This window comes from Oryctolagus cuniculus, chromosome 4, assembly GCF_051225735.1.
Source record: "Oryctolagus cuniculus isolate XC-2025 breed Fujian yellow rabbit chromosome 4, ASM5122573v1, whole genome shotgun sequence".
Taxonomy (NCBI): Eukaryota; Metazoa; Chordata; class Mammalia; order Lagomorpha; family Leporidae; genus Oryctolagus; species Oryctolagus cuniculus.
Genome location: NC_142870.1, coordinates 166422051 through 166448655, shown reverse-complemented (window position 1 = coordinate 166448655; position 26605 = coordinate 166422051). Strand labels below are relative to the sequence as shown.

Here is a 26605-nt window from a genome sequence, read left to right as displayed (position 1 = left end):
AAATAACGTGGCTGCTTATGCACTATGTCATCGCAGTAGCCCTCCTTTCTGGCTCTTGCTAAGTTCTGCCCTTGTAAGACAAAATTTCTCCCTTATATAGCAGCAGAGAAGGGCAAGATAAAAAGAGGCCAACAGAATTAAGACTGGAAGGCTGAGAAAGCCTTTTGGCTGCACAGAGAAAAGCTTGACTAAAAAGGAAGCAGAAGAGAAATAGAGTAGTATTTTATGCTATGGCAGGTTGAATGTAAAAAAAATCTTAGTAAAAAAGTGCTGGGGGCTGAAGTTGTGGCAGAGCAGGCGGAGCCACCACCTGCAACACTGGCATCCCATATGGGCACTGGTTGGCGTCCCAGCTGCTGCACTTCCTATCGCGTTCCCTGCTATGGCCTGGGAAAGCAGCACAGGACGACTCAACTGCTTGAGCCACTGCACAGGCGTGGGAGACTTGCAGGAGGCTCCTGGCTCCTGGCGTCAACCTGTCCCAGCCCCACCGCTGAGGCCATCTGAGGGGTGTACCAGCGCATAGAAGATCTCCTCCTGTCTCTCTGCTTTCTCTGTAACTGACTTTTAAATAAATAAATAAATAAATAAATAAAAAAAGTTCTAGACTGAGTATGCCATCAAACCCATAGTTAAATTAATCCTTGATTTGCAATTATAAAAAAGATATCAAGATAATGTAATTATATTTTATGTAGATGCATCTGTTTTATCTCAGTCTAAATGAGTGAATTTCATAGATTCCAAGACACAATTTTGTATCCTTCCTTCACATTTTAAAAATCTGTGAAACTGGATACCACATGATAATTGATGGCATTGCCAGTTTGCCAAGTTCCTTTTCTCTGTTTTTAGTGGCACTTAAAATACTGTTTCATCTTCAATGAATGGTGTGTTACAGTCAATGATGTATCCTTTTAGATGCCACCAGAGCATGGTTAAGTAGGATAAAAACAGAAAATGCTGAGGTCGCTTCTAGGGTGAACCTGTAGAGGAAAGTTTCAGAAATGTGGCTTCTTCCAGGTCTCTTTTATAGGCTGATGCTGCCTGGACGTTGTAAACTATGGCTTGCACATTGATGGGGTCAATTCTGAGCGTGATAGCAGGTTGGAACACAGTGCCAACAGCTCCAGAAATCTCCCACCTGGGTAATATTCCATTTACTTGCTTGACCAGTGGAGACTTAGCCAGGAGAATACAGAGGACAAGCAGATACATTTTCAGTCTTTCCCACTGTCATGGCTTCCGATAATCTTTCCAGCCTGAAGGCCCTCCCCAGTTTCCTCACTCACACCCCTGTCCTATGAATATAAGAATGCCGTCTCATCCTTTCGCTTCAGAACACGGTCTAGGCAGAGGACGGGAGCTCATCATCAATTATGTTATATCCAAAATTACACTACCACAGGATTTGTAAGATTTATCCTTAGCAACCATATGTTAGTAAATATTGGACCTAGAGCTTTGAAATAGCACACATAAATGACTAAGAAAGTTTTCATGCTGAATTATTGAGAATTCAAGTCTTTATGCCAATGGGAAGGTTTCTTTGACAGATTAGAAAGGCTATTCATTTACCTTGAGACTGCTCTCTAAATTACAGGCAAATATATGAAATAAATAAAACCAGAGCTGGAAAGCTAGCTAAAAACCCAACTTGCCAGTACTTACTCACTTCATAAGAGGCAATATCTGTTCTCAAGGGCAACATAAGAGGATTTTTTAAAGTTCATGGAAAAGGGATATTGTGAAAAAGTACATCAATTTGAAAATGATTTTGCATAAAAATAAATGTAACATCTACTTCCATTTTCCATGAACTGTTTGGAATACCCTCACATGTAAACGCCCTGCTTTGGCTCAGAAATAAAAAGAGTATTTGTAGAACCTCACAATGTTGGTAGATACATCTTAATTATCTTCCGAGATCTTGTTCAAGAATCAGGCATCTAATTATCAAGCTCTATAATCGAAACAAAAGAAATAGTTTTGAACCAAATAGGTGATTGCTCCTAAATGGTCAAAGAAATCTTGAGCTTAGATGATATTACTAAGTTTCCCAAATAATTCTGTACACATATTATTTCATATGAATTGTGTTTCAGTTTCTCCTCAAAGCATTTTTGTCTCTAGTGGTTCATTGGGATAGTACTTCAATTCTATATCTGTTAAGCATAAATTTTCTGGTGGTGCAATGTTGTAAAATTAAATTCTAGCCAATATGGCTTCAAATACAACATAAATGGTATATTCCTAGAGGTCAATTTCCATTCCCATAATTGATCAGAAGGATGTTGAGTAGTGGCTGATCAAATAATTAATGAATTGGGTGCAGCTTTCAGAGTAATATTTTTTTGAAAGTGTCTTGCTTTCCTTACTGCTAAAAATGTGCTTTACAGCAGTGTTGGTAACAGCTAGTGACGGCCAAATGCTTTCAAGAAACTCAACATAGTCTATTGAGAGCATTCCCTACAAACAGGGATATGACTTTCCCTCCATATGTTATGTAGCGTGCTTGTGACACATTTGCTGTCACTTTCAAAGTCATGTGTGTACCCTTTAATATCAGTATTTGCCCTCCCAATGGGACCTATTTTGGTTCCCAAAGTGGGTCGCCAGTCCTCTCCCTCCATGCAGACAGGTGAAGTGGTTAAACTAGATGACTATAAATGACGGTAACATTGCTTCTGTGTGTTAGGTTAAGGACTATTTCTTTCAAAAGAAGGTATGAGAGGATTTACACTGGGTGAAATGTTTCATGGTCTTTGTGAAATGATTACAAGCCAATTGATCACTCATTGATTCATTAAATTAATGAGAATAGAACCAGGGTTCTCCATGAAATCCTTAGAAAGTTGTGCTGTTGTCAGTCGAATGCAGTAAGAAATATCATTTTCAAAAGCATAACAACTGATAATTGGTTAACACAATTCCTGAATTAGTGGCAACTAATTCACTGATAACTTTCAATACATATTCCAATTATCCTATTTAAATTAACGGGAAGGATATAAGCTTAATCAATAGACTGGATCCTACTCAGTAACAAGAATCATAAAAGATTTAGTTGATTCTTGTTATTCCTAATAGTTTTGTTTTTCAGAGTCCTCATGAACAGTAAACCAGCTCAACACTGAACCAGTTAATACAGGGTTGCCTCTGGCCACAAGACTTTCACCAACTTGTCAATACATAGACTTGTTTTGCCTATAAATCTAGAAACATCTACTTAACATCTATCATTGACACATTCACATTGAAATTATGGCCAATAGCATTATAAACTGTGACGGAAAGGTTATCTCCACTTTTTCCTATGATTTCTCAGACTTCTACTTAGGAACATTACACAGCACTTCAGCCTGACATTTTGGGGCCTTAAAAACAGGGAAATAACCAATAAAAAGCACAAAATAAATGAAAATTATAGCTCTGTGTAAACTGTGAAAAGGTTACTTGTTCACAATCAGAGAGCTGAAACCTTTTCAAGGTCAGTTGAGAGTGTGCCCATCAGGAGTGCAGATCTTTCCCTACTCTGCATGTCTGCACAAGACAGAGGGCACCACATGTATTGATTCTGGGTTTACAGATAAACTGTTGTGAATGGGAAAATCTGCCAGTGTGAACCTGTGAATAATGAAGAGCAACTGTACCTTTTTGCAAACCCATTATTTCATGAGTCTGTCTTTTGCACACAAAAGAAAATTTGACCTATGACATTAATAGCTCTGTTTGTAAGGACACTGAAAGCTACACAGAAGAATTTGGTAATATCACCTCTTATAGGTAGATCAGGACAAGGCAGTCCAACAAATATTTGCATTCAGCACTGGGAGACAATTGTACAGGCAAGAAAATCCCTATTTTTCATTTCTTTGTTGAATATAATACACTATGAATTATGGCAATAAGATACTCCTGACGAAGATAATTGCTTTGGAGGACAGGGGAAAGTCCTTGAGTATGAGGAGTCCTCCTCATAGAAATCAAGGTTGCCTAAGCACTTTGGAAGTCAAATATTCGTCTTTAGTATTTGCCAGAATGAGTACATTAGTAATACTTCTTTTGCTTTAAGGACACTAACCAGGTAATTTATCAGTTCTCAACAGTAGCTCAAGATTTTGCTTGAGTTTTTTTTTTTTTTTTTTTGCAATACTTCCTATTTTTCCTTCCTTCACTTTTTTTTCCTTCTTTCATCTTTTCCATCAAAACCTTCCTTCCTCATCCAGTTCTTGGCATTTATGATAATATGACTTTCGAGAGAAATTGACTACAAAATTGAAAACCACCTAATGTCTCAGTGTTAAAGGGTGCATTATGGTTTGGAATGTGATATTACAAAAACATGAATATTATGTGGCTCAAAGTTAAAATATGTCAACATTGACTTATTTTTTGCATGTGCTTTATGGCATAAGTAAAAAATGCAGCTGGAAGATTACAATGTTGAGAAACTTTTTTTTTTTTTAAATCAATGTTGTACCCTTAAAAACAACTCCTGTTTGTAAAATGACATGCCATAAACTTGGAAATGAAAGTGTTAAAGCATCCTAGTGACAGGGACACAGGGTAACTAACGCTGGCTTTCAAGCTCAAAAACCCCAAGAGTGTTGATGGTTTCATGGTAGTTATAACAACAGCTACTGCTTGGGCAATTATAGTTGGCCAGGCACTTACATCACTCAGGGCTTTAACCCTTCCACCTCAATGAAGCCATATGATCCCTGAATACACTTTTAACCATTTTCATTCTACTGGTGAGAAAAACAAAGGACTCTGAAGAACATGCCCAGAGTTGTCAATCAGCTTAGAGGGTGTAGATTTGTGATTGAAATTCTAGAGTATGGGTCCAGTGTTTTGGTATAGCTGGTAAAGCCAATGCCTGTGATGCTGGCATCTCACCAGTGTGGCAGTTCTTTTCTCAATTGTGTCACTTCTAAACAAGCTCCCTGCTAATGGCCTGAGAAAAGCAGCTGGAGATGGCTCAATTACTTTGGCCCCTGCCACCCACCTAGGATACCTGGAAGAAGCTCCTGGCTCCTGGCTTTGGTCTGGCTCAGCCCCAGCCACCACGGTGGTCATTTGGGGAGTTAACCAGCAAATAAAAGATTCTCTCTCTCCTCTCTCTCTCTCTCTCTCTCTCTCTCCCCCTCTCTATCTCTCCCTCTTTCCCTTTCTCCCTCTCTCCCTCTTCCCCCCTTCTTTCTCTATGTGTGTGTGTACGTGTGTGTGTGTGTGCACGTCTTCCTTTCTCTCTGTAACTCTTTCAAATAAATAAACCTTTTAAAAATATAGTTTCCCCTTTAACCTAATATAGAGTGCCTGGAAAATTGTGTGGAAAAAAAAAGGACACAGTATTAGGCAAATCCCAAATAGTGACACACCCTATTCCTTAAAATTCAAAATTATTATTCTCAATGGGTGCATCAAAGGTCTTAAAGTTCATTAAATATGCACACTTCAAAGCCCAAGTTGCTTCAGGAAACATTTCTCCTCCCTGTGCCACTCAGCACCCAAGGGTGTAAACACTTCTCCGCTGGCAAGCTGGAGCTTCCCAAATGCGGGCAGCATCTCTGCTGTACAAATGTACATCAATCAATTTTTCAGTTACCCATTCTGGAAAACAAACAAAAACCAGTTAATATTTAGCAACAAGACACATGGGAATAGATGTTCTTGTGACTTTGGTTTTTGTTGTTATTCTCTTTACTACTTTGGCTTTGCTTTTCTTTTACTGTTGTATAGTATGAAGCTAGTTGGAGTCAATGATTGGATTTCGAGAACACTAAATTATATTCCTTTCCACTTTTCATCTCCTACTCTGTAAACAGCTGTTTAGGGCTCCAAGGGAGGAGGAAATTTCTGTGTGTGTTTATATCATGTCCCTAGCACCATGTCCCACGCTATGCAGCAGACACTCAAGGGTCCTTATTGACTGACTGTTTTCTGTTTAAGATTGTTATTCAGTATTATCTCTTTTAGAAAATCTCTTCCAAGTGAAAGGCTGAAAAAAGTAGTCATACACTGAGAAAGTAAGAAATCAAATAGGAAACATAATGTGATGTATATTTAAGATTTCTGTGAAAGAGTGAGAGAGAGATATCTTCCACCTGTTGGTTCACACCTCAGATGGTCACAACAGCCAAGGCTGGGCCAGGCCAAAGCCAGGCACCAAGAACTCCGTCCTGGTCTCTCCCAAGGGTGTCAGAGGCCCAAGTATCTCTTTTTTTGACAGATGAGTTAGAGAGAGAGAGAGAGAGAGAGAGAGAGAGAGAGAGGTCTTCCTTCCGTTGGTTCACCCCCCCAAATGGCCACTATAGCCGGAACTACGCTGATCTGAAGCCAGGAGCCAGGAGCTTCTTCCTGGTCTCCCATGGGAGTGCAGGGGCCCAAGCACTTGGGCCATCTTCCACTGCCTTTCTGGGCCACAGCAGAGAGCTGGACTGGAAGAGGAGCAACCGGGACTAGAACCTGGTGCCCATATGGAATGCCGGCGCTGCAGACGGAGGATTAATCAAATAAGCCACAGTGCCGGCCCATATCTTTTTTTTTTTTTAAAGATTTATTTTTTTTATTTGAAATATGAGTTGCAGCGAGAGGTAGAGGCAGAGAGAGACAAGTCTTCCATCTGCTGGTTGATTCCCCAAATGACTGCAATGGCCGGAGCTAAGCGGATCTGAAGCCAGGAGCCAGGAGATTCTTCCGGGTCTCCCACATGGGTGCAAGGGCCCCAGGACTTGGGCCATCTTTTGCTGTTTTCCCAGGTACATTAGCAGGGAGTTGGATCAGAAGTGGAGCAGCTAGGATTCAAACCAGCACTTGTATGGGATGCCGGTGCCACAGGAGGAGGCCCTGCCTGCTACAACACAGCGCTGGCCCCAAGGGGCCCAAGTACTTTGCCATCAACTACTCCTTTCCCAGTGCATTAAAAGGGAGCTGGATCAGAAATGGAGCAGCCATGACTCAAACCAGCAGTCTGAAATGGGCGCTGGCATGACAAGTGGCACTTGGGCCTCTGCATCACCACAGTGGCCCTGTGAATGTATATTTCTATTACACCTTCAGGGCAAGGGGTCACTCCTTACACCTCAGTGTACTCTCAGCACATGGCGCGCAGCTTCCGCCAATGAAGGGGAGAATGCTTGATGATAACAACAGAGGATGGTGTGATAACGACAGAGTTGGAAATCATAATTGTGATGCCAAATCTGTTTTCACGTTCATTCAAAAAAACAAGTAAAAGCAAACACAAAAGAAAAACTGAATATAGCCATCTAAGAAAACGTTTGCTCATCTAGAATATGGACTGCGAGATGTAACTCCTGTGTTATTGGCACACCAGTTGCCTATTAAGTCTAAAAGGACCTCTTTTTCTCAATCCTAAATTGGTTTATTCAGAATGAAGAATTACTCTAAATGCCTTGAGGCACAATGGGGAAGAGGCTGGGTTTGGAACCGTGTTTGTTAGCGCTGCCTGTGCTCGGCACAGGAAATCCTGTCCACTTGAACTTGCATGCCTCACTTCATGTTCTGGCACTATGAAGAATTTTTATTAGCAGCTCTGAGTAGATAAGAGTTCTATAACTTTACAGCTTATGGGGAAATTTTCAACTATCACTGAAAACAAGATGACTTCACGTCTGAAAATTGACAACATATTCTCTGGGCTATAACAAGAGGTTATAACCTAATGGCAATAAGAAATCACTTAGCTTAAGTTGACTATAATAAAATTGATAACCTGAACTGTCAGCTCATTAATAGTGGATTTTGTGAGTATATTAATGGCAACTGCTAATTTAAGGAAAATAAAGTATACAATGTCAGTATGTTATATCCCTTCAATAGATTTTTCATACTAACACAATCAGAGAAGCTCATAGCACAGCACTCATGGATGTCACTGTTGCTATTGTGCTAGATCGATAGATAGATAGATAGATAGATAGATAGATAGATAGATTCTATACCCAGAGGCCTTTCTCTTGGGCAAATGAAAAGGCATTTAGAAATATTTTCAAGAATCTTGCCTCACCTAAAGCTTGTTTTTTAATTGGTAACAGTTAAGGAATTCCAAACCTTAATATATAGTCTTCGAATGCATAAAAATCTTATTTGATTTTTCTTTTCAAGATACCCTGTAACCTATTCTTGGGAACCTTAGTATTGATCATTAGCAATATTATATTATTATCTTCAGTTCATTTTCATATGAAGACTGCAAAGATATCTTGTTAAATGTTCCCACAATATCATAGTTAATATAGTTAGAGCATTGGATAGAAATAAAAAGATATTCATTATTGTTCATTGCTTTTAAATCAGCGGGAGCAGAGAACTGTAAATAAGATACAAACAAGAAATGCCATTTTGTTGTTTTTATAATGAAATCTTGGCATTTTAAAGTTAAACATATGAGTAATTTGTCCATTTGCCATATCTCTCCTATGTGTTCATGGCCAAAATATTGTTTCTTGGAAGTTGAATTCCCAAAACAATTGTTATCAATGACATTTACTGTCTCAGTCAACATAGTGCTTGGGAATATCGTATGAAAGCTTGCTCAGAGTTTTGAAGCCAATGGGAACTGCTGTGTTCCTGATGATTATACTATTGAAGAATAAAATACCCACAAAAATTTTGATGAATTGGCACTATAGTCCAAAATTTGAACCTTGGCATTTTCTTATACTTCAAATTTCTTAATAAAATTCACAGACCAGTCACAACTACAATCAACATAAAGCAATTTCAAAATTTTGAGTAACTCTCGTAATCATAGTGGAAATTTATCTTTTGATTTGATTCACCCACCTTTACAACACAGTTGAGGAAAGGCTGTTAATATATAGGATATATATATATATATATATATACATATAAAGGAAATATACTGCAAATTAGAGTGTGTGTCTGCGTGTACTGTTGCAGTGGAGGCAGGGACTGACTGACTGAATGAATGTGTAACTTAGTTTGCAATTACTTTTACGGAGGCACTAAAATGCCATCAATCAGATTTTGAGTTGGTTATCTGGGAAATTTATGTAGCTATTTGCTTTTTGATCAGCTGTTCTTATTATTTGAGGCATATGGAGACAACTTTGGTGGTTTCTTGGTAGTTATTGGAAATATATCATTTTGGGAACACAGAGAAAGGAGCAATAAGAGTCCTTTATGTGTCCAATATCCATTTGTAACTGGTTAGGAACATTCTTGGTCCCAGATCAACTGACTGAAGAGAAGTACAAACAAGGTCAATTTGGGCAGCATTTTGCTTGCATAACTGAAAATACAGCCTCACGGGTAATAGATCATCTGGCACTATAGTATCATGGGGGTAGGGGAGTGAGGTCATAGCTGTGATAAAGTCAGGCTACTTCTGAGCTGCAGATCACGTGGGAAACTTTCACCACCAGTGTGGCACAGGCATTGTCCAGAGAGATGTAAGTGCTGAAGTCAGACCACGGCAAGTCCTGGAGGAGACACCACAGTGGGAAAGGAAGCGGGATAGCACAGATGCACTAGGGTCATGGTTATTTATAAAGTGACACAAAATTCTTTCAGTGTTTAACAAGCTGCTAGGCTCTTCTACTGTATGAAATCTGAATATCAAGTTTGTCCGTGGCTTAGTTTCTCTAGGATAGTGGTTCTCAAAGTGTAGCCAAAGGACACTTGAGCGTTGCTAATGTCCTTAGGCGAATCTATCCAGTTCTCCCTATTCAACCTCCTATCTGGATGGAGTTAGAATTTATGCTTATGATTAAAACAAAATAGCATGGAGCAACAGGTTGAGTGTTGAAGGAGATGTGCAAATCTGCTCATCTTTTACTCAGACATCAGAGTGAGTTTTTTTTTTTTTTTTTTTTTTTTTTTTTTTTTTTTGACAGGCAGAGTGGACAGTGAGAGAGAGAGAGAGAGAAAGGCCTTCCTTTGCCGTTGGTTCACCCTCCAATGGCCGCCGCGGCTGGCGCACCGCGCTGATCCTAAGGCAGGAGCCAGGTGCTTCTCCTGGTCTCCCACGGGGTGCAGGGCCCAAGCACTTGGGCCATCCTCCACTGCACTCCCTGGCCACAGCAGAGAGCTGGCCTGGAGGAGGGGCAACCGGGACAGAATCCGGCGCCCCGACCGGGACTAGAACCCGGTGTGCCGGCGCCGCAAGGCGGAGGATTAGCCTAGTGAGCCGCGGCGCCGGTGCAGAGTGAGTTTTAAAACTGCAAAACAGTGCCACTCTTCTCCAAGAAAAATCTCTTTCAAAAATATTATATTGTAATAAAAATAAAACATGTTTGTAAACATGCGACAGTTTCATTTGATTTTTTAAAATTATAATAAATAATAATTTTAAAAGAATAAAGGGATCCAGAGGCTACACGGTTTGAGAATTTGAACAGTAAGAATTGTAGGACACAAGAGGAATAGGACCTAACAGTCCCAACACCTACTCAGCATTCCAGTTGTCCCCTGAAAGATCAGTTACTAACTTTACACTAGTCCTGTGTTTTCATTCATGTGGAAACATGGTCAGTAGCTTATATTTATATTTTAAAAGTTTGTTAGTTTTCACTAAATCTCAGTATTAGATTTTTCATAAAGAAATGCATTCCAAACTATGTCAATAAAATTATTATCAAATTGCCAACCAGAAGAAAACAGCTCTAAATTAAAATTCAAAATTTAATTAGTCTATTAAGTATCATATTTATGGTATTCCTAATATGTTTGCCATTTACAAGTTTTGTATTTAAGCATTTCATCAGAAATGCTTTTCACATTATCATTTTTTACTTGACTTTCAAGACAGAGGAACAGGCGGTATTAGCCTGGATACTGCTTTTTCAAATCCTGAAGCAGCATAATTTAAATTAATATCTTAAACTTAAGACAACAGTGATTGAAAAATAAATCAGTGTTTTATATCTGAAGTCAAACATCCCAAAGGATCTCCTTACAACACTGAGATTCCAACTCCAGTGTAAAGGTAAAAGAGAAACAAAATCGCCCATCAGAAATGGAGTTCAAGGAAAGTTGCATGTGTCAGTCATGACACTGGATTAAAAAGAGAGACAAATTCTCTCTGAGGAGCTGACCCAGTGTTCTTGCTTTGATTAGCGCCTTTATTCATGCAATCAGTGTGGTCGAAGACCTTAAGGAGAGAATGTAGCTTTTACTCCCAGGTGACTAACAGGAGCAAACACAAATTGTATTCTAAGATATCATTCATTACATGAGGAGAACCAATTTCAAAAGTATTGAAGTGAGGAAAAACATTAGTGCAAAACATGTGTCTTAAAATCAATAAAATGCAGTAATTAGAATTTAGTTATATATAAAATTAATTAAAAATGGCTTGTATGGAATTAATTTGGATTATTTTATACTTCATCAGTCATGCACATATACTTTGAATTATTCTAGCAAGTTAAATGTAAGGGGAAATAGAAACAAAACAGATAGAATGTGGGTTCACAAAATTACCCAACATTTTAGTTGTGTCTATTTCAAAGACCACAAGCAAGATGTAAAAAACTAACAGGCTGATTCTCCAACCAAAATATTTCATAAGCCTATTTCTAAAGTATGATATTTCTTTTCCTTATCTCTTTCCTTGTGAATGTGTCTACACATGCAGATTTTTTTTTTTTTTTTGTTCACAGATAACTTTGGTATGGCCTCTTGGTTCTGATAGTTCAATAGGAAAATCTATACAGCTCTTAACTTACAAAGATGAGAAACAAACCTCTAATAACTATGTCTGTGGTCATATATTTGAGTGGTGGTTAAAACACTGCTTGGGCCAACTGGGAGCATGTGGGTTGCAGTCCCAGCTCACATCGGATTCCTGCTTCTTGCTAATGCACACCTTGGAGGCAGGAGCACACAGCTCAAGCACTTACGTCCCCGCCACCCATTCAGGATCCCTAAACTGAGTTTCAGACTCCTGGCTTTTGCCTGTCCCAGTCCTGGCAGTTGCTAGGATTTGAGGAGTCAACCAGCAAACAAAAGATCTCTGTCTGTCTCTGTCTTCCTGCCTTTCAAATAAAATGAAAACAAATCAATAAAAATTTTAAGAAAAAAAAGTACTTCTCTATGATATGGTGCTCTGGGTCCTACAGTTAATTCCACTATCATTTCATGCCATAGTACCTATGGTGTTTCTCTTTCATTGAACCAAAAGCCTTACATTTTTATATACAATAGCAAAATGGCAGTGTAACTCTGGATTTATTTTCTGTTTATTATTTCGGTTTCCAAGAAATGCAGACTCAAGTGAAGTGTCCTGCTATAATTGCCATTTATTGTTTGATAGTAATATTACAGATTCTTAGGGAGACAGGAACTAAACGTTCAGTCCTTGCTAGGTTATGTAGCTGTGTCTCGGGACATTTGGTTATGGTCTGTGATCTGAAGTTCTCTCTATTCAGTAGATATTGTATCCAAACCAATTTCCAAAAGTCAAAGGAGTTTTTCTAGACTGTGGATGTTTGGTATAAGTTGCATGTGATGAACGCAATGAGGCACCAGCTATTTTCTGGAGGTAATGAGGTTACTTGCATATGCAGTAATTTGCACACAAAAGACACATGGATCAATGCCCCCATTTCTTTATCAGAACATAATATAAACTGCCTTTCTAAATTTGAAAATATTGCAATTCTTGCCTTTTTTATTAGCTTCCGATTCTCAGCGATGATTGTGTTTTTCACATCTTACTATAATGAGTTGTAGATTATACACTACTTGAATGTAACTATATACTTAAGCTGGGAGATTTGAGACCTGCTTGGGAATACTAAAAACAGACAATCTCAGAAACTGTAAAATGGCTAAGGTTTTGCTGAGAACAATACTGACACCCTATCTTTCTTACAACTGCTCTCTCCGTATTAAAAATATAAAATGTTGGGCCAGCGCTGCAGTGCCGTAGGTTAATCCTCCACCTATGTTGCCAGCATCCTATATAGGCACAGGTTCTAGTCCCAGCTGCCCCTCTTCCAATCCCACTCTCTGCTTCAGCCTGGGAAAGCAATAGAAGATGGCCCACCTCCTTGGGTCCCTACACCCGCCTGGGTGACCTGGAAGAATCTCCTGGCTCCTGGCTTCAAATGGGTGCAGTTCCGGCCAGTGCAGCCAGCTGGGGAGTGAACCAGTGGATGGAAGACCTCTCTCTGTCTCTCTCTGCCTCTCCTCTCTCTGTGTAACTCTGACTTTTCAAATAAATAACTAAATCTTAAGAAGAAAGCTCTTCTATTGAAATTAGGGCATGGGCACAAAATGACATTTATTTTAGTCATACAAACAACTCCATTGCTTTTCACAAATAAAAAGTCCTTATAGAGGACCAGAGATGCTTTCCCTGTCTTACCAGAAAAGCAATTCAAGGAAATCCAGTCCCCAGTGGCTTGGGTCCATAAGCTGGCCTTTCTACCAGTGTGTATTAGGGGGCAAAATGCCTTTTATTTTCATTGTATATATCAATTTTCTTCCTCATTACTCACCAACAGGCAATGTCCTCTTATATATATATATATATATATATATATATATATATATATATATAGTCAACAGGAGACCAACAGCACATACTGAACATATGGGCATATGCGTAAACATGCATATTTGCAAGTAGCTTATTGGAAACAGGATGAAATAAATCTCAATATTTCCTTGCTTTTTTTAAAATACAAACATTCTTCTATCCATATTTATTTCACTGAAAATATTTTCTAACTCATATCTTTATTTTATAATTCTTATACAATTACAAATCAGTTCTTTACGGTTATGTCTTTCAGTGACTTCTTTTTGGGTTCAATTGTGGTTAAAGACAGAAGACTTAGTGTGTGCAGAAATGAGGCCAATGTTGAAGTCCTATACTCCTCTTCCAGTTCTTTCATCCTGAACACAATACAGGCCTGCTCATTGGGCCCTTTCAAGGCCATTTGGTTTTCCATGGGGATGTGTGTCTCTCCGCCCTTCTGAGCAATGCCAAGTCTCTAAGCACAAGCTGTCAGCCAGGACTCACCTCCCCTTCCCTGGGCCAAGGCCTCCCATTCTGGGTATATTTGCCTTGATTCTGGCGCTTCTTTTGTCCTCCATCTGCGAATTTGCACAGTAAAGGCTCACTGGGGGCTGGAAAGACAAGAAACCAATTTTACATTAGCAAATTCCCCTTCAAAATAAGTGATCATTTGAGTCGCAGTAGTGCTTTGTAATGAATATCTTTTGAAGTAACATCTTGGTTCTGGAGAGATATTTGGCCCCTTTCAGTCTTGGCTGCTGTTCTAACTGGGCTTCAAAACGGTACTGGCAGACCTTAAAAGAAGATAATAAATATTGCTGAAAAATAATCAGTCAAGGCAGAATGTGAACTCGCCTTAGAAGTAAAGAGGCAAGCATCCGCCCTGCTAGTCGTGTTACAGACATATTCCTGATTGCTATTTGTGTGGGGCTAAATATTTCTCCCTCTGGCAACTGTGCTTTCCCTGTAGGAAACACAGGATTTGCTTTTGGAAAGAGACGGAGCTCTGTCCTAAAGAGGGAGATATTTGGCTAATTGCAACCAAAATTAGCTTTGTTTTCTCATTCATCCTCTGCATTTCAAAAAGGCTAGAAGCTGATCCTTCACCCAACCCTTTCCACTCCAGTAAAATCTCATCAGCATCTGAGGGGGAACAAGTTAGTGAATATTTAGTGAAGCCACAAGATAAAATATAGTCAAAGGCATGGTCGTAACTCATGAATCATAGACTGATTGTCATGGTCTTTATGTGAATTTATTTTCTAGGAAAAAGTAACCAGAACTCTTCTTTCAACTGAAATATTACCAGATGGCAATTTCTGAAAACCCAACAGGGCAGAATTATTTATTCCCTGGGGATTGATGTGCGCCTCTACATTCCTTCCCCAATGGAAAATTCTATTTGCCTAACAAACTTGGTCAATACATTGAGGTGGCTGGGAGAGTTGGTTTGTTAGTGCATGTGTTTGAAAAAAGTACATATCAATTCAAAGTTTTCATTCTGAAGATGAAAGGAGATCCTTCTTCCATCTCCCCCTGAGAAAATGTGTTCTGTTGAAAATTGGTTGTAGTCATGGCCTTCAATCCTGGCCCCTCCACGCATTCCTGCCCTTGCCAGGTAATTTTGTGGAGCTCACTCCCCAGCTCTTAGTCTGGCCCCATGGGAATGACTTTAGCCAGGGAGATGTTAGCGAATGGGATATAAGCAGAAGCTTGATATGGATGTAAGCATTGGGGCTGTCTATTTGAACATGCCCAGGCCAGGCTCCTGAAGCAGGGAGGCATCCTTAATGCCAAGGGTATATTAGGTCATCAATGGTCAGTCACCAGCAGCACCTGCCAGGATGCAGAACTGACCCACAGTGCACCACAGTGAAACCCATGAGCTCAGGTGTTGCCAGTCAAGGTGACTCCACCAGTGTGTCACCTAAAGAAACATTTATTGCTTCTTGTTGGTAAGACTTAGTAATTGATACATGTCATTGTCTTAGTAAACTATTAATGCATTCCCTTCAAACATGCATTCTTCTCTATTCACATTGCCACCATTGACTCATCAGATAAAGGTTAAAATTACTATGGAATTCTAATTGTTTCCAAAATCATTAGTGGAACAAGAATAAAGGCAATCAGGTGTCTACAAACATGTCTCTAAAACTACATTTTTCAGATTCGTTTGGCTGTAAGTGTCGTCATGTTTTGCCCAATCCTTTCAGCTCACTCTTAGCTGCAGATTTCTGTTCATAAGCACTAGAGGAAACAGCTCTGAGAGACAGGGTCACCACTGACCCAGAAAAACGAATAATCAAATATGGTTCCTGCCCCATACAGAACACACAGCTCTGTACAGCAGTCACTGCTCACCCACGAATTCTAGCGCTTTCCAGAATTTTAGTTCCTTTGGTCAACCATAAATGGAAAATTTCAGAAGTCAAAAACGTAAGAGTTTTAAATTGTGAGCTATTCTGAGTAGCTTGATGAAACCCTGAGCCATCCTGCTCCTGGAATTATCCCTTTGTCCACTGTATCCATGATGTATACACTACCCTCCATTTAGTCACTTAGTAGCTGTCTGAGTTAGCTCAGTGTTTGTGATCAAATAACCCTCATTTTCCCTCTTGATTTCATGGAGTGGTCATCATTAGAACTTGCAGCTGCCCTCTGAGAACTGCAAAAGGTGTTCATGGGAGGATCCATGTTTCTAAAGTGACTCTCGTGCAGCGACCATGGGGCCAATCCAGTACTGGACTCGTCTCCTGAGTCATCGCTTCCCGTACCCACTGCCTAATATGTGGTAATGTACTATTCTGTGTGTTCTCTTGCAACTGCCTACAGTGATCATTCCCTTTTCCAGTTGTTTTGCCTATATTTTGAATTATTATTACAGATATTATCATTTTGTCCATCAATTGCATCCTCAGAGTTGTATTCTACTGTTAGGAAAAGGGTAAATTGTTAATTTACCAGGCCTTGGCCACAGTCACAGGTTTCCTAGGGCTTCCATTCTCTAGAGTCCACATTAATATATTAAATAATGGCTCTTCTAGAGCAAAGATCCAGGAAATTCTCTGCGCAAAGAGGGAATCTCTACCTAATGTTTGTTCTCCTGATACATTTGTATGTTTATAATTATATATCAAGAAGGCAGGGTTTTTCCAATTTCCTTAAATATATGTATTATATATGTGTATATTTATATTCATATATATATTCTGTACTTTTATTTAGACAAGAGAATTGGTATTTAGGTATATATTTATATTTGTGTACACACACAAACACATACACAAATGCATATATAACGGCCTTTTTCATAGAACCTTGGAATTTATCGAATGGAAGGGATAATGCTAGCAGAAAATGAAAAGGCTCTGAATTAGAACTTAACCTTAGAATATCTTCTACCTACTGATATGATGCAGAAGCATCTTTGAAAAAAATTACTAAATAACAAAATTTGAGCCTGCCAAGGATCAAATGTCATTGACTATGAGATTCTAAATTTTAAATCTGTCTTGCAGTTTTCAATCATGGAAAAGGGAACTTAGAAAGAACTTTTTTCAAAAAAGATTTACTTATATATTTGAAAGGCAGAGTTACAAAGAGGCAGGGGCAGAGGCAGAGAGAGAGAGAGAAAGTTTTTGCAACCGCTGCCTCACTCCCCAAATGGCCTCAAGGACTGAAGCTGAGATCCAAAGCCACGAGCCTGGAGCTTCCTCAGAGTTTCCCAGTTGGGTACAGGGGCCCAAGCACTTGGGCTATCCACTGCTTTCCCAGGCACATTAACAGGAAGCTGGATCCGAAGTGGAGGACTCAAACAAGCCCTGATCTGCAATGCTGGTATTTCAGGTGGTTGCCTTAACCACTATGCCACAGTAACAGTTCCTGAAAGATTTTTTTTTTTTTTTTTTGACAGGCAGAGTGGACAGTGAGAGAGAGAGACAGAGAGAAAGGTCTTCCTTTTTGCCGTTGGTTCACCCTCCAATGGCCGCCACTGCTGGCGCACTGCGGCTGGCGCACTGCGCTGATCCGAAGGCAGGAGCCAGGTGCTTCTCCTGGTCTCCCATGGGGTGCAGGGCCCAAGCACTTGGGCCATCCTCCACTGCACTCCCTGGCCACAGCAGAGAGCTGGCCTGGAAGAGGGGCAACCGCGACATAATCCGCTGCCCTGACCAGGACTAGAACCCGGTGTGCCGGCTCCGTTAGGTGGAGGATTAGCCTATTGAGCCGGGGCGCCGGCCCCAAGAATTTTTTTTTAACACTAAGAGAGAATTTTAAAGTCTGGTATGAGATTTTTTAACTTTTGGCTGAGTTGTTGGTGTATTATCTTTGAAAACTTCATAAATTTTGGAGATCGCAAATCTTAGCCACCCAAGGATACTCATGTTATTAGGCTATGGATGTTGATAATGAACTATTTGTATTTATTGACATTTCTCAGTTTAAACATGTAACATTACTTGATTAATTTAAAGATGTTTGCCAGAAAACAGATAAACACATAATGTTTAGCTAAATGCATTTAAAAAAATAAAGACATATGAATGAATGAATGAACTCAGAGTTAGGTGCTTGGTGTTGGTTAAGTCACTCCCAGGAATGCCCACATCCCAAACTGGAGTAACTGGGCTTCCCATCCAACTCTCTGTTAATGGGCAACCTGGAAGGCAGAAGATGATGGCTTCATTGGAAAGGTTCTTGCTACCCATGTGGAAGACCCAGATGACTGAGTTCTTAGGTCCTGGCTTTATCCTGGTCCAGCCCTAGCTGTTGCAGGTATCTGGGGAGTGAACCAGCAAATGGAAGATCTCTGTCTCTGCCTTTTAAATAACATGAAAATAAATAAATTAAAACAGAATTTAATGAATTTTTAAATGTGTCATGAAAAATGGTGGATACACCAGGGGTATTCAAAAGGTTCATGGAAAATGAATATTACTCCCAAAAGTATGGATTTTTAAAAACTTGTTGCACCAAAATAAACTCATCTTTTAATTCCATTTTCCAAAAACTTTTCCAAGTACTCTCAAATAAACATAGTATTATCCTTGAATTCCAGGCATCTAATTCTGATGGTTAGTTTTCCAAAGGGGAATATGTCATTAAGAGTTTCCCAGTTCTTCGGTGAATCCTAAATACCTACAAGGTAAAGTACAACTTCCTTGATTAGAGAAAGAGAATTTGTCTCCTTGACTTTGGCTGTTTTAGTTCGTCTGAGGCACCCAGTGGGTGAGAATCCTAACCTCTAACGGTGGTTCTCTCTTCCTGGAATTCCAATTCCCTCACCGCCACGAAGATGTCTTCTGCATGCTTTCCCCGGTCACCACAGAGTGACATGATCCAGTTCTTAACATGGCACACATTCATGGGTCAGTGTTGTTTCTGTTTCTGTCAAATGCGTCCTTTGACAGTAGCAATTAATTTCCAGGCTTGAGGGTAGACAGTTATCATTGCAGAGGTTGGGTGAAGCTTTGCACTTGGCTCCATGAAAGGCACGGAACTCACAGTAAGGCCAACGGACCTTCAGCAAAGCATCACCACTTAGGAGCTTGTTAGAACTGCAGAATCTTGGGCCGTTTCCCAGACCACCTGAATCAAATCTGCAGTTGAACCATATTCCCAGGTGATTTGTATGCATGCTAAGGTTTGAGAAGGACTGTTTTGATTATGACTGATTTCTTAACCAAAGGAGCAATACATCTTAGATTTTAAACATAAAGTTCACTGAATAATGAGAAGATTTCAGCAGCACAGAAATATTGTATTGCCTACAATTTCCTTATTGCAGGATTATGGTGCCAATTAATTTTGTTTAGTCTCTTTTAACAGTAGTTAAAATAGAGACTAAATGAAGAAGAGGCTTTTGTGGAAGTGAGATGTTGTTAAAAGCCACAGATTGTAATATGAGAGAAGACATTATGGTCTATCATGCAAATGGGGCGTATTTAAAATATAATTATAATAATGCATGGCAATAAAGTTGCACAGTAATTATGAAGGAGTAATTGCTGTTTGCTTGCTTAGTGGAGTATTTCTAGTCTCTCAAACTTCACTTTAAACATGAAATATCCAATGTATAAACTGATATGATGATCCAGTGGCTTACAGGATTTGTTATTAGCAAGCAAACCAACAAAACAACAATACAGATTTTACTTAACAAAATTAAGGTAAACATTTATTTTTGTATGTTCAAAGTTAAAATACCTTCAGTTTAAGTCACTAATAATACTCTCTATCATATTAACATAGAGTTATTGACAGATTTTAGTTAAGATAAGGGATCTTCACACTGATAGGTCTAAGAGTCAAAGGGATCACACAAACAAGACTAGTGTCTGCTAATACTAACTGATAGAATAAAAAAGGGAGAAAATGATCCAACATGGGAAGCGTATACACAGCAGACTTATAGAATGGCAGATGTCCTAAACAGCACTCTGGCCTCAGAATCAGCCCTTAAGGCATTCAGATATGGCTGAAGAGCCCATGAGAGTATTTTAGGCATGGAAAGCCAAGACACTCTGGAAAAAAAAAAAAAAGACCTAAATGAAAGATCTCTGTGAGTGAGATGCCAGTGGAAAGAACGGGGCCATCAAAGAAGGAGGTACCTTTCTCTGAAGGGAGGAGAGAACTTCCACTTTGACTATGACCCTGTTGGAATACGATCCAAGTTGGCGAACTCAAAAGGCTTCCATACCCTTGGAAATTCATGACTAGAGCCTAGGGAGATTACTGACGCCATAAACAAGAGTGCCAAACTGTTAAGTCAACAACAGGAGTCACTGTGCACTTACTCCTCATGTAGGATCTCTGTCCTTAATGTGTTGTCCAATGTGAAGTAATGCTATAACTAGTACTGAAGCAGTATTTTTTTTTTTGACAGGCAGAGTGGACAGTGAGAGAGAGAGACCGAGAGAAAGGTCTTCCTTTGCCGTTGGTTCACCCTCCAATGGCCGCCGCGGCTAGCACGCAGTGGCTGACGCACCGCGCTGATCCGAAGGCAGGAGCCAGGTGCTTCTCCTGGTCTCCCATGGGGTGCAGGGCCCAAGCACTTGGGCCATCCTCCACTGCACTCCAGGGCCACAGCAGAGAGCTGGCATGGAAGAGAGGCAACCGGGACAGAATCCGGCACCCCGGCCGGGACTAGAACCCAGTGTGCTGGCACCGCAAGGTGGAGGATTAGCCTAGTGAGCCATGGCACCGGCCTGAAACAGTATTTTACACTTTTTGTTTCTGTGTGGGTGCAAACTGATGAAATCTTTACTTAATATATACTAAATCGATCTTGTGTATATAAAGAGAATTGAAAATGAATCTTGATGTGAAAGGAATGGGAGAGGGAGCGGGAGATGGGACGGGTACGAGTGGGAGGGAAATTATGGGGGGGCATTGTAATCCATAAACTGTACTTTGGAAATTTATATTTACTAAATAAAAAAATAAATAAAAATAAAAAGACACTAGCTAAGATGTCTGCATCCCACACCAGAAAAAAAAAAAAAAAAAGATAAGGGATCTTCAAAAAGTCAGTAGAAAAGCATAGTATAAAAACACTATGCATGGATTTCAAAGTTTTTGATACCAAAACAAACTTTTATTTAAACTCAGTTTGGGAGCGTGGTAGGCATTTGGTGCAGTGGTTAAAATGCTGCTTTGTGTTGGGGAATAGTCCAAGGAGGTTTTTAGTTTCGGTTTTGACTGGGGGCTTTCCAACGGGCGGGGCTCTCTGGAGGAGGAGGGATCGAGGTCGCGGTACACAACAAGATGGCGCCAGGACCCCCGCAGTGAGTCTGCCTGCCTGCCTGCTGCGTGACACATCACCTGACTGGCCGAAGGACGCGTGCCCTTCACGTGACCAGAGACCGGATTGGTGTGCCTGATGCATGGACTCTAGCTTGCTCCTGATTGGTCACATTTTGTATATAAGCCGCGGGTGTAAGGAGGGAGCTCTCTCTCTCCTCTCCTTTCCTCCTTCCTCTCTACCTCTGTCACGTTTACTTTCTCTAATAAAAAGTCTACTGAATACCGATAAACATTGTTTGTTCTTTTCTCGCCAGAGGAACCGTCGTCGCTGGCCCTGGGTTGAGTCTGCTGGCCAGACTCCCCGAGATGCTCGCGGCAGCTTTGGACACTCACAGACACAGAGTGTCTGAATTCAAGTCCTGACTCCACTTCTGATTCCAGCTTCCTACTCATGCGTACCCTGGGAGGTGATGATGATGGCTCAAGTACTTGGGGTCCTGCTACCAACATGGGAGTTAGGTCTAGACTCCCGGCTTTGTTCTGGCCCAGCCCCAGCTGTTGCAGGCTTTGGGGGAGTAAATCAGCAGATGGATGATGTCTCTCTTTCTGTCTGTGTCTCTCCCCACCTCTTCTCTGCCTTACAAATGAATAAAAATAAAAGATTTTTTCAATGAGTCCAAAGTACTCTTATATACACAGGTAGAAGGATTCTATTTGCCCCTAAAGAAGTTGAACATTTAAAAAAAATAGCATTCAATTTATCTTAATTCTTCTAGTAACTGTGTTAGATTGTGATGATGGCTATTGAATACTTATTCATCATCATAAATTACAAGTCTGGTGGTTAAAATATTGTATTTAAAACTTCTCACTTCATGTAGATTAAAATCTTTAGGGAAATAAAAATAAAACTAGAGTAAGAAGAGCTGGGTGGATAAGTTAAGGGAATGACAATGGAAACAACTTAATAGAAGCAAATACACAAAATCTTAGAGAAAGGGTGGAAAAATAAGATAAAGGAATTAAAAATATAATTTCAAGGATGATAAGTGAAAAAAATGAAAAAATTTTGATACAAGAGCTCTTTTTTATTTAATGTGTGGACTTGAATTGTTTTCAATTACAAAAATAAAACAACACGAAATCCCAAAATATTCCTGTGACAATCTGGATGAGTTGTACATTAAAAAGTTGTTCATAGGCCGGCGCCGGAGCTTACTAGCCTAATCCTCTGCCTTGCGGCGCCGGCACACCAGGTTCTAGTCCTGGTCAGGGCGCTGGATTCTGTCCCGGTTGCCCCTCTTCCAGGCCAGCTCTCTGCTGTGGCCTGGGAGTGCAGTGGAGGATGGCCCAAGTGCTTGGGCCCTGCACCCCATGGGAGACCAGGAGAAGCACCTGGCTCCTGCCATCGGATCAGCGCGGTGCACCGGCTGCCGCGTGCTGGCCGCGGCGGCCATTGGAAGGTGAACCAACGGCAAAGGAAGACCTTTCTCTCTGTCTCTCTCTCTCCCTGTCCACTCTGCCTGTCAAAAAAAAAAAAAAAAAAAAAAAAAAGCTGTTCGTACTAATGAACTTTAACTGAAGGATGATAATAAAATATACCATTTTAAATTGTCATTCCTTTGCTTTACCCCCCAACTCAAATGTATTCAGTATCTAATATATGCTGGCAGGAGCCTTGGCTGTGCACCTGACAGATGGGTCGCAGTCTATAAGGAAGGAGAAAGTATAGAGGGGACCTCTAAGGGATTGCAATGGTGGGTGCAGTGGAAATGCAAATAGACATTTGGAGAGTGCAGAATGGGGGTGGGGAGGCTCAGTCTCTGGCATCAGAGTCATAAAATATCCTCCGGCTTCAAAATCAGACCCAATACCACACAGAATTTTTAAACCAAGCAGTTTACATATTTGTCTCCCTGTTCCCCATCCCATACCAACTGTGGAATCATGAAGGGGCACCAGGAAGACCGCCCTGGAATCACGAAGGGGGCTAAAAGCAGGTTTTATTCAAATGTTTACTAAACGGGAGTATAGACCAGTCAGATGGACACCGTGATCTGATTTAGTTGAATTGCTTCCAGAACATTTGGGGCTCTCTAGACGTGAAGTTGAGAACTGGAAGCTTGTCCACGCGGAGTCAGAACTCCTCTCTAGACTTGTTTCATTTCTCCACAATCCTTACGCCTTCTGCTGCCCCTGACCAGCAACCCACATTCCCTTCCACTGGCAGACAGAAGTGGTTCACACTAATTTGGGATACAGAACAATTATGGGAGAATGCTAGCAACAAACATACTTGCAGCTATTTTGTATGCTGAGATCACACCTTAGTTTTCCTGATTTATTCCAAAACATTTTTTTTTCTCTTATATCCAAGTTCACTTTCTTTACTACGATTGCCCTTATGTGAGTTTGGATTGCTTGAGGTGTCCTCCCCAGGGGCTCACAGCCTGGAAACTTGGTCTTCAAAGTGGTGATGTTGAGATGCACTGGACCCTTTAAGAGGTGGTGCCTAGTGGGAGGTGGTTCTGTCACTGGGGACGCTGCCTTCCAAATGGATTAATGTAGTGCTCTAGGATGTGGCTGTTATAATGCAAGGTCACCCCGAAACCTTGGCACCATCTGTATGCAGCTGTTTTCCTTTCAGATCTTCCAACTTCCACAGGGCAGAACAGATGCTGTCCCCATGCCCTGGGACCTCTAGAACTGTGAGCTAAATAAAACTTTCCTTTACCAGTTACTCAGCCACAGGTATATCATTACAGCAACAGAAAATGAACTGATACCAGCCCTCTAATGATACATGATAGGTTTCTTTTTTTTTTAAGATTTTTTTTTTTGACAGGCAGAGTGGACAGTGAGAGAGAGACAGAGAGAAAGGTCTTCCTTTGCCGTTGGTTCACCCTCCAATGGCCGCCACGGCCAGCACGCTGCGGCCGGCGCACTGCGCTGATCTGATGGCAGGAGCCAGGTGCTTCTCCAGGTCTCCCATGGGGTGCAGGGCCCAAGCACTTGGGCCATCCTCCACTGCACTCCCTGGCCACAGCAGAGAGCTGGCCTGGAAGAGGGGCAACCGGGACAGAATCCGGCGCCCTGACCGGGAGTAGAACTCGGTGTGCCAGCGCCTCAAGGCGGAGGATTAGCCTAGTGAGCTGCGGCGCCGGCCAATGATAGGTTTCTTATGGATGTGTTTGTATATTTCCATAGACAGAGCTAGTAAGCTTCAAATTCAAACCACAACTTACATGGCAAAAATTATTTGAAGGTTACAACACAGAATTATTATATTTCAAGTCAGAAATATTTTGCATATGATAAATGTAACAATTTGCTTGCATTTACTTTTGATTCCTAGTATTTTATTTTACATTTAATTGTGGATTTTATATATAATAAATAAGGTGTAGCAATGTAGGTAGTTCTTAATTGTTTTAAAATCCCTTTCTGGAAGGCATACAGACTCTGTCTGTCTTGTGATACCAACATTTATCTAATTAATGCTCTTTATTCAGTCAATTAGGAAAATTTAAAAAAAATTATTGAATTGCCAGCTAATTTGTGGGTGCTGGTAGCAAAATTACTTCCAGACCATGTTTTCTTAAATTCTAAGTCAATACTCTTCCCTGCTAATTACTTTCTAGCTTCTTGAGTGTCAGTGGTAAAGAAGTAATAAATTTTAAGCAGTTTGTTTAACTAACTTCAAAATTTTGAAATGAGCAAAAAGATGGAATATTTATTAAAATGTGATTACAATAATATTCTGGCCATAGGTTGGAATGAGAACTGAAAACTCAACAACCAACAAGATCTCCTGGTACATTCCACTCCTCTGATAACAGTTTGTATTAACTACATAAATGAATCCCATGCTTTATATTTACACATGTCAGGTCACCCCTATCATTTAAGCCGAAATTGTCACAGGAATATGGTTCAAAATGTGGAAATAAATAAAAATAAATAGCGCATTTCAAAGAAAGCATAATTCACATGTACATTTCATATTGTAGCCCTCAGTATTGGATGGCTGCTTATATTCAGTCTCATATATAATTCTCTACTGTGGAAATAGTCTTACAGGAAAGAAAATGACGCGGAAGTGACGACAGCAGCATAAAGCCACCATTTGTGCAGAAGCAACACAGACCAAAGCAGCTGCTGCTGAGTCCCGTTACAGCCTGAATAATGATGTTCAGAGAGCCTCTCTTGTTTTCAGGCTTAAAGCACAATCATTTAAAAAATTTGTAACAATTATCTGCTAATTCTTTCCCAATATGAAAAAAAATGGTTTTGAGAGAAAGGACTTTGCCCCATAAGAGAAATAATACAATTCTACTGCTTCAAATAGAGGAAGTTAATGTTTCAAGTAGATGAGACACAATATATTTGTGTTTTAGTTTGTAGTTATTTTCACTGCATTTGAAAGGAAGAGAGAGTGAATGAGTACCTTCCACCTGCTTGTCCACTGCTCCACTGGCTGTAACAGCTAGAACTGAGCCAGGCCAAAGAGAAGAGGCAGGGAATCAATCCGAGTCTATCACAGGGGAGACAGAAACCCAAGTTCTTCAGCTATCAAAGCTGCTTCCCAGGATTCGCAGTAGCAGGGAGCGGGAGCAGCAACCGAGAAACAGACTTGAACCAAGAACTGCCATATGAGCTCTCTAAGCACCCAGCCATGGTTCATTTTCTAACAGAGGAAAGTGAAAAGGTGTTGGTGTGACACGAAGGCAATGCTTTAGTCCCAAGAAAATGGAAAACATCAGCATTTCCAAGAATGAGCATTGACTCACCTAACTACAGAAAAGGCGACTTCGTGTGACGGGAAAGCAAACCATCAGAAAGATATTTCTAAGACCAAGTCTTTAAAACATGGGTTGCAGGCTGGCATTGCGGCATAGATGGTAAACCACCACCTGCGACGCTGCATCCCACATTGCCGGTGTTCCTACTGTTACTCTTTCCATCCAACTGCCTGATAATGATCTGGGAAAAGTAGCTGAAGATGGTCCAGGAGCTCCGGCTGCTGATACCCATGAGGGAGACCAACACGAAGCTCTTGACTCCTGGCCTTGGCCTATCCCAGCCCTGACCATCGCTGCCATTCGAGGAAGCAACCAGCAGATGGAAGCTCTCTCTCTCTCTCGCTCTCCCCCCCCCCCCCACCTTTCTGTCTGTAGTTCTGACTTTCAAATAAATCTTTAAACAGAATAGGGGACTCCTATATATTGCTCAGGATGGAACATATCCGATCCTGCCTCGTGTTCTCTCCTTGTTTGCATGGCGCTGTTCATGCCTCTAGCCCAGCTCTTTGCTGTGTGTGTGCTGTATTTATAGACTGCC

The 26605-nt window shown here is 40.6% G+C and overlaps 1 protein-coding gene across 19 annotated transcripts in view; it reads right to left on the bottom strand.

Annotated features, from left to right (window-relative positions):
* The window catches only part of RBMS3 (RNA binding motif single stranded interacting protein 3), a 1620164-nt gene that overhangs the window by 135360 nt on the left and 1458199 nt on the right, over window positions 1–26605 (bottom strand). For all 19 annotated transcript variants that reach the window (XM_051858893.3, XM_089331200.1, XM_070072889.2 and 16 more), the window contains one exon: window positions 14024–14130. In XM_051858893.3, coding sequence (XP_051714853.1) covers window positions 14024–14130 — 107 coding nt within the window. The remainder of the gene's footprint in view (window positions 1–14023; window positions 14131–26605) is intronic.